This window comes from Nannospalax galili, unplaced genomic scaffold (genome assembly GCF_000622305.1).
Source record: "Nannospalax galili isolate Female #2095 unplaced genomic scaffold, S.galili_v1.0 scaffold213, whole genome shotgun sequence".
Classification (NCBI taxonomy): domain Eukaryota; kingdom Metazoa; phylum Chordata; class Mammalia; order Rodentia; family Spalacidae; genus Nannospalax; species Nannospalax galili.
The window spans coordinates 2,309,021-2,320,926 of NW_008335195.1; the positions used below are offsets into that span (position 1 = coordinate 2,309,021).

Sequence of the window (11,906 nt, forward strand, 5' to 3'; positions counted from 1 at the left end):
TGCATACATGCATATAAGTGCACCTGTGTCATGCAATACCCAAGGAGGTCAAGAGAAGGCACCAGATTCCCTTGGAACTGGAGTTACAGATGGCTGCCAGCGCCATGTAGGTGCTGGGAATCGAACCTTGGTCTTCTGCAAGAGCAGCCATGCTCCCAACCACTGAGCCATATCTCCAGCCATAAGAATTCCAATTTTCCAAAGGCTTTGTCAGCTGTAACCATCAGGGCCAGGAAAATGGTCTCCTCTGCTTAGCGTATGTATGAAGAGACTGGGTCCACAGGGCTTAGGTCCAGAATTGTGAAAACTGCTTTAATGAGGGGCCATTCTTTTCCACTCTGTCCTCTAAAAATGAGTCATTAGTTAACAGGGATTTGCATGTGAACTTGGCCCTCTGACCTGCTCCAATTCCACTTCTTCAACACCGTTTAGTTTGCTAGGTGGAGATGCCAGGCAAAACTAGAGGCAGCAAAGGGGGTATAACAGATCTTACACTGCTCTCCCAGGTCACAGAGAACTCTAAGAACAAGCTTAGAGGCCATGTGGGAACTGGCTCCTTCATTTTTCTGACAAAGGAATCCCTTTAGATTATTGTGTGAGTGTCCCTAGTCACAACAGAAGGGCTGTTTTCTGCCTAGCAAGTCCAAGGTGATTTAAACCTCTCATGATTTGTCTACATGAGTGGGCCTGGCTTTTCCCAGAATACCTGATCTGCCACAATGTGCCCCATTCTATGACCTTTTCGTCCAGTCCAAGTCCCTGCCTGGCATCTTCCCACTAGCCATGTTCTTCCTCTTCTGCCTTGCTTCCTACACCCCAAAGCACCTCTTCACCAAAGGCCTGGATTGGGCCCACTCATTAAGGGGCTACTGGCAGGGAAGGAGAATGGCTCAAGTGTACGACAGACCAGCCAGGGCTTGAGCACCTGTCAAAGATCTGTGTAGGGGAGTGTGAAGAGATGGCTCTGTGGTTAAGAGCACATGCTGCTCTTGCAGAGGACCTGAGTTCAGATCTCAGCACTCATGTTGGCAGCTCACAACTACCTATAACTCCGGCTCCAGAGGATCAGATGCAGTCTTCTGCCCTCAGGGGCAACTGCACTCACAAGTGAATATGCCCACATAGACACAGGCACAGACACATAATTAAAATAAATCTTCTGGGGCTGTAGAGATGGCTCAGCAGTTAAGTGCACTGGTTGCTCTTATAAAGGACCCAGGTTTGATTCCCAGAACCCATATGGTGATTAACAACCACCCATAACTCCAGTTCCAGGGGATCTGATGCCTCTTCTGACCTCCGTGGGCACTGCACAACATGGGTGCCCTTACATACATGCAGGCAATATTTTCAATAGAAAATAAAAATAATAAATAAAATATTTTAAAAATAAATCTTAAAAAAATTTTTAAAAAAAGACTTGTATAGGGAAACATGTCTTCAAACAGAGGGACAACAGGCAGAGGAAATGGTAGGAAGGGGCTCTAAGTGTCTGGCCTGTACTGCCTCTGGCCCCTTCCTCTGAGGCTCCATGATTCCTCTCCTGATGTATCTACTACAATGATGCAGAATGTGAGCCACCCCATCTCAGGGGCTGCTTCTTCCCAGATCTCCAACAGCTCCCCTGAAAGTGAAAATCCTTCCAGAACAAGGAACTCTGTGAGGGACATCAACCACCAGGGAGGCCAGAAGTGTCACAAGCCTCTCTCCAGATTGCAGAGGGCCTGAATAGGCTGACATTTACTGACCACTGTGGTTTGACTTCCTGTGTTAAAAACTTCATCCCCAGTGCAGTAGTTTTAACAGATGGTTATGTGGTAAGTTCTCTGTCCTCATGGATGAGTTGATACCACAGAGAGGGTTCCTTTAGAGGTAAGCACAGGCCCTTCCTGCTACCTCTCACAGTGGGATGCCTTCTGCAGTGTTACAGCATGAGAAAGATGCCCTCACCATTGCCAGGCACTGGATCTTGGACTCCAGAGCCATGTTAATTAGCAACTGCCCCATCTATAGTATTCTTTAATAGCAGCACAAAACAAATTAAGGCATTGATACCCTCTTAGAATTGCATTATCTTAGCAACTGTGGTCATGGAATGTTTGTTGGGGGCATATGGGTTAGGATTCCTTAAAAGTAAGAGCCCAGGATACCTGGTAGACATATTATAAGGGCCGTTTGGGGGACTTTGGAAGAAGGTGCAGGTTATAGTTATAAAGCTATAATATGTGTCAGCAGCATCTGCTTTATTATCGTTTTAGGTGAGACGTGTGTCATACCAAATGATGATACCTTGGTGGGGAAAGTCGATGAAAAGGTTAATGAGCATCATTCCCCACAACCAGGTACAGACCCCGGGCACCCAGGGCTGGGGTATGGCTCAGTACTAGTGTATTTGATGAGCCCACACAGGTCCTAGATTCAATCCCCAGCACCACACACAAAAAATTTGTTTTGAACTTCAAAACCAGATGCCTCATAGTCAAAATTGTCAAGTAAGTAACTATCTTTTCTTCTTACAGAATCCATGATCACTTCCATTGGAAATCCAACCCAAGTGCTAAAAGTTAGAGAGACTTTTGGGACTTGGATAAGAGAGTCTGCTAACAAGAGTGATGAGCGTGTTTGGGTGACTGAACATTTTTCAGGTACCTTATGCTAGAGATGATCCATTTTATGTTGTAATTATATCTGTTGCCTACCTTCAGGCTTTTTCTATAACTTCATATCTGAGTTTGGTATAATGCCCCTTATTTTAAAAAGCACAATTAAGTGGGCAGAATTCCTCCTTTGAATGTGCTGGCCACAAGCCTTGCAGTTAAGGTACTAGATACATGACCAGGACAATGTAAACTATCCGATTTTAAGAAAATACCCAGAAGGAAACAGCCTGAAGTCTGTAGGCCTTATCAACCAAGCCATAATGTGGAAGCAATGTAAGAAACAAATTTTACCACCCAAGTACTAATCAGCCAACCCTGCTTGGCTCAGATCTGGTGCATTCAGTGTGCTATGGCCATAGAAATAGACAAGTTCTATATAGGCTGTCCATATTTCTCTAAGTTTGACTCCAACCCAAAAGAGAGCTTTTGGTAATCTTTCTCACATATCCATTGGACAGAAAGCCCATGGGAGAAAGTGAAGAGCCACCTTGTAGCCTCCTGGCATCAGAGTCTAGGCCTAGCCATGCTGTCCCCAAAGGTGTGATTGGAAATTACCTGTAGCAATAACAGTGGCCTCATTCCAGAAGGGTCTGAAAGTGACATGCTGGTTGATAAAGAGCTAAGAAGAACCAGCTTCTCTGTTTCACCAATACTAACTGATCAGTTCAGTAGCAACTGCCATACCACTAGCTGAGTACGTGGGGCTCAAAGCAAAGAGGAATGTGTGCAGTAGCTGTGATTGTCACAGACAGCAGGAAGGGTAAGAGGCAGCCAACAGTGGCTATACAAGTGCCAAATAGTTGCTGTTCCTGGGACAGACTTGTGATGCTTGATAGACCTTATAAATACAGTATGAAGTGGGATAGGGAGGAGGGGACAGATGTTTTCTCAGAAATGGGCAAGTCTGGGGCTGGAGAGATGGCTCAGCGGTTAAGAACACTGGCTGTTCTTGCAGAAGACTCGTGTTCGAATCCCAGCACCCACATGGCAGCTAACAACTGTCCGGAACTCCAGTTCCAGGGGATCCGACAGCCTCTTCTGTCCTCCGCGGGCATTGCGTGACATGGTTGCACTGACCTACATTCAGGCAATACACGTATACACATAAAATAAAATATTTTTTTAAAAAAGAGCTGGGCGTGGTGGTGCACCCCTTTAATACCAGCACTTGGGAGGCAGAGGCAAGCGGATCTCTGTGAGTTCAAGGCCAGCCTGGTCTACATAGGGAGTTCCAGGCCAGCTGGGACTACAGGGAGACCTTGTCTCAAAAACACCAAAAACAAAAATAAAACAAACAAACAAAAAAAAACAAAACAAAAGTAGAATGAAGAATAAAGTTGAAATTTAAAAAAAAAAAAAAAAGAAAGAAATAGGCAAGTCTGTGACCACTGTGTCTGACATTTCAGGGGCCCATGGGCCAGACTGGACTTGAGTCCCAGGCTTTTCCAATTGGATGTGGAACCTTTGAGAAGGTTCTCATCTTCCCCCACTTGCATGTTTCTCCTTGTGATTGCTGGTGGGAAACAACCCTTTCCTCCTTTCTTCCTGCAGGCATCATGGTGAAGGAATTCAAAGACCAGCTGGCGCTTCTCAATGGCAGTTACACCTTCATCCACCTCCCACATTACTTCCATGGCTGTGGGCATGCTGTTTACAACAACTCTCTCTACTACCACAAAGGGGGCTCCAACACTATAGTGAGGTGAGCTGCCTGAACCACAATGCCCTCCTCTGTACCCTGCAGCATCTCCTCACACTTCTCAGACTACACCCAATGTGTGCTGCCTTCCAGAGCTACTTGGAAGCCGTGTTTTGGTATCTTCCTGTTCCTAAAGAGGATAATCAGATTTATTGACCAAATGAATGGGAGAATACAGTGAGGGAGCGCCATGTTCTGGCCCCTGCCTAGGGTCTGTATTGATTGCTGATCTGGACTCATGGGAAGGTCAGAGGCAGGGAGAGGGAGACATAGAGCAGTAAGTTCCTTTCTTGTGCTGGGATTAAAGGCATGCACCACCATGCCCAGCTTGTTTCCATTTTTTGAGACTGACTATTATATAAATTGGCTTCAAACCCCTGATTCTCCTGCTTCAATCTGCCAAGTGCTGGGATTACAGATGTATACCACCACACCGGGCTCTGATACAGGTTTAGTTCTGAAAAATTAAGGATGTGAGGAATTTCATGTCACAACCGAAACACTTGAAGTTTAGGGGTGGCAACCCAAAGCCAGGGGTCTGTCCTTTCAGACTGACCTATTGGAGCCACAGGCCATCTCACCTTCTCCCTCTGCTTTCCCCCAAGGGAAGGAAAGTGTCCCCCAAATGACAGTCTGTGCCTAGGGCAGCTGCTGAGCTGCTTTACCTCCCCACAAGATCTGTTGGTTTAAGACAAAATAAAGCTTTGGTCTTTAGAGGCAGAAATAAGTCATTTTGGGCAAATCACAAGAGCAGTGAACTGAAAGTCAGGACACCCTAGGTCAAGGTCTTCCACCTACTTCCTCTACAAAGAAACTCCACCTCCTGGGTGTCGGGCCATCATTAGACTGGAGCCTCTGTGTATTCCCTGCTCAGCCCTATATGAGGCATAATTCCCATAGTAAGAGTACCATGGTCTAGTCATTCAAAGCCAGCTGGTAATCTTAAGGGAAGCCCTTTTCCCTCCTTGTCTTCCTCCCTCCATTGGGACATTCAGGTTAGATGGTGGGTGGCTTCCTGGAAGAATGTGTCATTATGTCCATCACAATAGACTGGACTGTGGCAGTTAAGACAGGAGTTGCGCTCTCCTTGCCTCACCCTTCTCTCCAGCTCCCCCATCACCTCTTCTCCTTCCTCTTTGTCATCCTTTTGGGGCAGAGTCTGGTACTAGTAGAAAAGGAAATAGATCCAATGCCTGCTCAGTAGTCCATGCTGAACACACCCCCACCCGAAACTGTTTATTCCTCCCTGCTGCCGAGTTATATTGAGCTTTGAGGCCAGGGGTGGAATAGTAGGAGAGTTCTGGGGTGAAGGAATCCAGAATGAGAAATGGCTTCTTTAAAAAGGTTGATGTGTGTATGTATGTGGTACAGGGGTTGAACCCAGGGACTCAAACACACTAGACAATCTTTACCACTGAGCTATATCCCCAGCACCTTTTCACTTTTTTTTAACTTAAAAAAAACTTTATTGAGAATTTCATACATTGCATATAAGGTGTTTTGATTAAATCCATGTCTGCTCCCTCCCCTCCAGCACCTCCCATATCTCCCCATCACTTTTTTCTGACAAACTTTTCTGATAACTTTTTTCTGATGGACTCTCTTCTTTTTTGATTTTTTTTTTTTTTTTTGGGGCTTTTGGCTACTCTAACATTCTTTCTCTTTCTTTCCTTCTTTCTTTCTTTCTTTCTTTCTTTCTTCTTTCTTTCATGGGGCTTTTTGCTACTCTAATATTCCCCTCTGAAGAGGTAACCTTACAGTCTTTGTTGTGTGAACTCTTTCCCTGGAGAAATGAAAAATGTCTACTCCCTCATAGAGTACCAAGAGTCAAAGTGTGATCCCACTGAAGTCCAGTTTGGGGAACCAGAGGGTTTACCGGACTTACTTACAGAGTGTGGATGACCCCAAAGTGGCTCCACCACTGGGCAATCTCACTCTAGCATAAATGAAACTGTCCCCCTTTCAGTTGTCTTCCCATAGTCTGTGCGCTGCAGCACTTCCCAAGAGCATGAGGCCATGTGCAGTTAGGGCAGACTTACATACAGATCTGGAATCGGGTCTAGAGACTGGCTCAGTGGTTAAGAGCACTGGCTGCTCTTGCAGAGGACCTGGGTTCAATTCCCAGCACTCACATGGTGGCTAACAACCGTCCATATCTCCAGTTCTAGAGGATCTGACACCCTCTTCTTACCTCCTCGGGCATTGCTCAACACGGGTGCACTTACATACATGCAGGCAATACACTCATACAAAAAATCAAAAATAATAATTTTTTTTTAAATGACCAGAATCTCAGGTAAGAGTCCAGTGACCCTCCCACCCTTCTCTGAGGGAACATCAATAGTCAACAAGCCAAACCCTAGGGCTCTCTTGCAAGCAGTCACTGCTGTTCTGATGAGGATGACAGCCATTAATGCTCAGAGGAAAGCACTCTACAACAGTCTTGCTAAACTGCCCAGTCTGGTCTTATACTCATTGTGTTGCCCAGGGAGGCCTGGAACTTACTATCCTCCCACCGCAGCCTCCTGCATAGCAGGGATTACACAGTTGTTCCACCATCAGGCTTGGCTTAGTTGTGCTGCACAAAGTAGGGGACCTGTCCTGAGTCCAGCACTATATCAAGTCATATGCCCAGAGCTGGAGGAGGAGCAGGCCTAAAACAATACCTGAGAGACAAGTTTCGTGGGGAATGTAGCTGCCAGGCATCTGCAGCACGCAGGGCTAGACAGCAGTCCTAAATTCCAAGCCCTCAGAGGAAGCTGCGATGGCAGAGCCCTTCCTGAGTGCTTCTTCTTCTCTGGCCTCTGTCAAATTTCAGGTTTTCCTATCTACTTCTGTTTGCTGTGTTCAAATACCCATCACGGATCACACATACCTCCCGTGCTCTGCTGCTCAGTGGCTCCCTCTGGTGTTTTCTTTCAACCTGATGTCCCTGAATTATTCCAGAATTTTTTTTAAAAAAATAATTTATTGAGGATTTCATACAGGCATATAAGCATATAAGGTGTTTTGATCAAATCCATGCCCACTCCCTCCCCTCCAACTCCTCCCATATCTCCCCATCACTTTTTTTTTCTGATAACTTCATGTACTCTTTTTTTTTTTTTAAATTGGGCTTTTTGCTACTCTAACATTACCCCCTCTGAAGAGATAACCTTAATATCTTTTAAGGATTAGATAAGAGCTCCCAAATACTTTTGACATTTTTGGCCTTTGGAACAGAGTATGTTGCTAAGAGACCCAAGGACATTTTGACTTTTAGCCAAGAAACTGGCTACTTTTCTTTGGGGTCTTTTTACATTAACTGCCTAGCCAATTCCTACCTCCTATTCTTAATCATACCATCCCCTGAAGAGGTTACCCAGCTTGCAGATAGGGAATCAGGATGCAGACTGCTCTGGCTTTTGCCATGCTGAACGGGGATGCAGGGTGAGGCAATTGGGGTACCCTTTCAGTGGATCTATCTAAAAGACTCCCAAATTGCATAACTGTTATCTGTAGGGGGGAAAGAAAGTCCTTGACTTGTGAATAGGAGATGTGAAGGAGAAGTAAAGGCAAGAGTAATTAGCATTACAAGTTCTAGACAGGGAACTAGAACTGAATTATTCCAGAATTTAGTGCTTGAATCATAATTCACTTTTTTGATACTATGTCAGTTTGGAATCTGGCAAATCATACCTCATGAGCTAAAGGACACGGACTTCTGGGCCATGGTTATATTTATCGGCCTCTTAGTCTTAACCTGATGTAAAACCTTTCACAGACTGATTTTGCTTCATTGCTTCTCAGCTGGTGCTTTTTCTTAAAGTGCTGTTAACTTTTTTTTCTTTAAAACTCCAGCTGGAATAAAGAAAAAACTGGAAAACTTGAAGTTAGAAAACTTAAATGGGGTAGGGATGGATGTAGTTCATTTGGTAGAGAGCGCAAAACTTGATTTGTAGCACCACAAAGTGGGCAAGGTAACACACACTTGTAATCCCAGCACTTGGGAGGTAGAGGCAGGAGAATCAGGAGTTCAAGGCCATTCTCAGCTACATAGCAAGTTTGAGGTCCAGCCTCGGCTACAAGTGACCTTGTCTCCAAAGGCAAAAAAAGCAAACAAAAAGGTTAAAGTGAATATCAGGGCTGGAGAGATGGCTCAGTGGTTAAATGCACTAGCTGCTCTTGCAGAGGACCAGGGTTTGGTTCCCAGCACCCACATGGAAGCTAATAACCATCCCTCTTCTGGATCTAACTCCCTCTCTGGCTTCAGTGGGCATTGCACACATGAGTGCATTTCCATACATGTAGGCAAAACACATACATAAAATATAAATAAATAAATTAATAAATAATAAATAAATAAATACAAAGTTTTAAAAATGAATATCTGGGGCTGGAGAGATGGCTCAGCGGTTAAGAGCACTGACTGTTCTTGCAGAGGACCCGGGTTCAAATCCCAGCACCCACATGGCAGCTTACAACTGTCCATAACTCCATTTCCAGGGGATCTGACCAATTCCTCATACACATCAAATAAAAATAATAAAATATTTTTTAAAAACTCTAACTCTGCTGCTTATATTCAGGAATGATTCGCTTTCTTTTTTCACTGTAAAAAGAGAAGATTGGGAATATTTGAAGAAGGCATGTTAGGATGTCCAAAATGCCTCAGGATGAATGAGGTGATATGGTTTCCCAAGGTTACATGACTAGTAAGAAGTCACTTAGATGTGAATTTATTCTGACATCAGGGAGGATGGTCCTGAACAGCACGCTGTCACCTTGCTGCTAGCACAGGCTAGTCACTGTCCTTCACATCCTTGTTGCTCAGAGCATCACTGAAGGGCCAGTAGAATAGAAGTTACCTGGAGTTTGTTAGCAACGTAGAATACCAGGCCTCACTCCAGACCTGCTAATTCAGTTTAATGAGAAGCCTAACAAAACATGTGTCCACAGAAATGATAACTCACATCTATTTTTTTTTACATTTCAGATTTGAATTCAGCAAAGAAACGTCTCAAACTCTGAAACTTGAAAATGCTTTGTATTTTGATCGAAAATACCTTTTTGCAAATTCTAAGACTTATTTCAACCTGGCTGTGGATGAGAAAGGCCTTTGGATTATCTATGCTTCAAGTGTGGACGGCTCAAGCATTCTCGTAGCACAGTTGGATGAAAGGACATTCTCGGTGTTGCAGCACATCAATACCACGTACCCCAAATCCAAGGCTGGCAATGCCTTCGTAGCTCGAGGAGTCCTTTATGTCACAGACACCAAAGACATGAGGATCACATTTGCCTTTGACTTGTTAGGAGGAAAACAGATCAGTGCAAACTTCGATTTAAGAACATCCCAGTCTGTTCTTGCCATGTTATCATACAACATGAGAGATCAGCATCTATATTCATGGGAAGATGGCCATTTGATGCTTTATCCTGTGCAGTTTTTGTCAGCGACATTAAGCCACTGACATGCTACCATCTGTCCCTTCGGTACATTCCACATGTTTCTGGGGCCAGTTCTAGCCCAACAGAAAGCCTGTCTGTAAGGATATCCAGGTACTTAAAGCATGATGCCATGCCTTGAGAATTTGTATGGTCAGCAACCCCCCTTTTGTTTGTTTGAGACAGGGTCTCATTGTGCAGCCCAGGCTGTCCTTGATCTCACAGAGATCCTCCTGCCTCTGCCTCCCAAGTACTGGGATTAAAGGTGTGTGCCACCAAGTTTGGACGGCAAGTCTCATTTAAAACCAGATTGCTTAGTTAAATAGCTACATATTGGAAGTGGAAATGGCTGTGATTTTGTGATTCCTGCAAGTTAGCTCTCCTGCTTGGGCTTGAGTTTTTCCATTGGTAATATGAAACAGCTGAGTATGATTGATAAAATTTCTTCTACCTGCAGGAAATTCTGTGATTCTTGGCTGTTACCCTTCTTAGAAATTATATATGCTATATCTCTGGTCTATTTTCTATTCCTACATGTTAAATTTACCTGTGGCTTGAGCAGTGTATTTATCAGTAATGGCTTACATTTGGTGTCTTGGAAGAGGCACTGGCCCTTTAAGGTTTCTACAGTACCATGCTGTCCATAATTCCTCACTTTTCTCTGAATGTGTATCTGCTACCCCAGAATGGTTATTTTAATATTATCAGGTCCTAATTACAAATCCAAAATTAGTAAAAGCCATGCAGGCTCAGGTCATCAAGTGAAACTACATCAGGCCCTTCCAGGTGCCTGTCAATTTCTGATTATGTCGATTTGCTGCTGGGGATCACGAACACAGAATCCTTAGCCCATTGGACTGCATCTACCATTGCTATGGGTTTGCAATCAGAGTATCAAATGCTAGGTGGGTATTAATCTGGCTAGAACCAGGAAATCTTTGCAGTTTTCAGAAGAGAGGCAACATTTGTGGTTATTTTCTAGAATAAGAGAGGACAAACTGTGGCTCAAAGCCAAAACACATCTTCTGTATCTGTCAGTGAAGTTTTGTTGGGGCAGTCATATTCATGGCTTATGAATTACGTTACAGATCTTGACAACACTAAAATCAGCTGCAAAAGACTATAAGGGCTCTGTAAATCCTGAAACATTATATCTGGCCCTAGACAGGAAAAAAAAAATGCTGACCTTTGATCTAGGACACAAAGTGAGCCTGATTCTGGGAAGGGCTTATTCCTCAGGTCCTGTTTGGCTTTTGTTCAGATTGAGAACATTTAGCGTGGCTTACATTTTGGCAAAGAAGAAAGCTAAGAACAGCGTCAAGCTGAGTGTGGTGGTGTACACCTTTATCCTAGCACTCTGGAGGCAGAGGCAGACGAATCTCTATGAGTTCAAGGCCAGCCTGGTCTACATAGTGAGTTCCAGGAAAGCTGGGGCTACAGGGAGACCCTTTCTCAAAAAGAAAGAAAGAAAGAAAGAAAAAAAAAGAACAGCATCAAATGAAGTATTGAATGAAGAGTTGATCTCTCCCAAACATAGTTCTCAAGGATGGATCTGGTCCTTTTGGCTACCAGGAAACTAATTTAGTTTCACAAGCTCCTAAATGCTCATAAACGTGCATATTTTCTGCCAACTTCTACAGCCTAGAACTAAGTTCAAGCAGGCCAGTACAGTACAGAGGGAGCTGGGAAATTCACCACCCCCTGCAGACAAGAAGAGGAACTAGGGAAACTCACTGAAGACTGGCCAGCAACTTGCCCCAGTGTCCCGGTTTATCTTTTTTAATAGAAGCATTTTAAAACTTAGGGGGTGGGCAAATTTAACTCTTTAATCTCCCCATCCCCTGAAAATTCCCAGGCAGCTATTAGTGATATACTTGTTGTTGCTAAGCTTTCAAGGTAAGGATTCTGAAACTTTTCCACTTTTCAATTAGATTGGTTGTGTCAGGTCATCACAACTTTCAAAAATATTTTCTCAGATTCATTTGCTGTAATGAGGAGTCTCATGTTTGATCAGTGTGTCTAATGAATGCTAGTGTCCTTTTAAAATATTTAAATAAGTCACTGGCTCTGAGTACAGTAAACCCAGACATGAACATAATTTTCCAATAACACTAGTATAT

The 11,906-nt window shown here is 44.0% G+C and overlaps 1 protein-coding gene across 1 annotated transcript in view; it reads left to right on the forward strand.

Annotated features, from left to right (window-relative positions):
- Gldn (gliomedin) overlaps positions 1-11,900 on the forward strand; it is a 62,444-nt gene extending 50,544 nt beyond the window's left edge. The window contains exons 7-10 of the mRNA XM_008829758.3: positions 2,259-2,342; positions 2,520-2,645; positions 4,212-4,362; positions 9,335-11,900. Of these exons, the coding sequence (XP_008827980.1) occupies positions 2,259-2,342; positions 2,520-2,645; positions 4,212-4,362; positions 9,335-9,812 (839 nt within the window). The 3' untranslated portion in view covers positions 9,813-11,900. The remainder of the gene's footprint in view (positions 1-2,258; positions 2,343-2,519; positions 2,646-4,211; positions 4,363-9,334) is intronic.
- Positions 11,901-11,906: the final 6 nt, after the last annotated feature.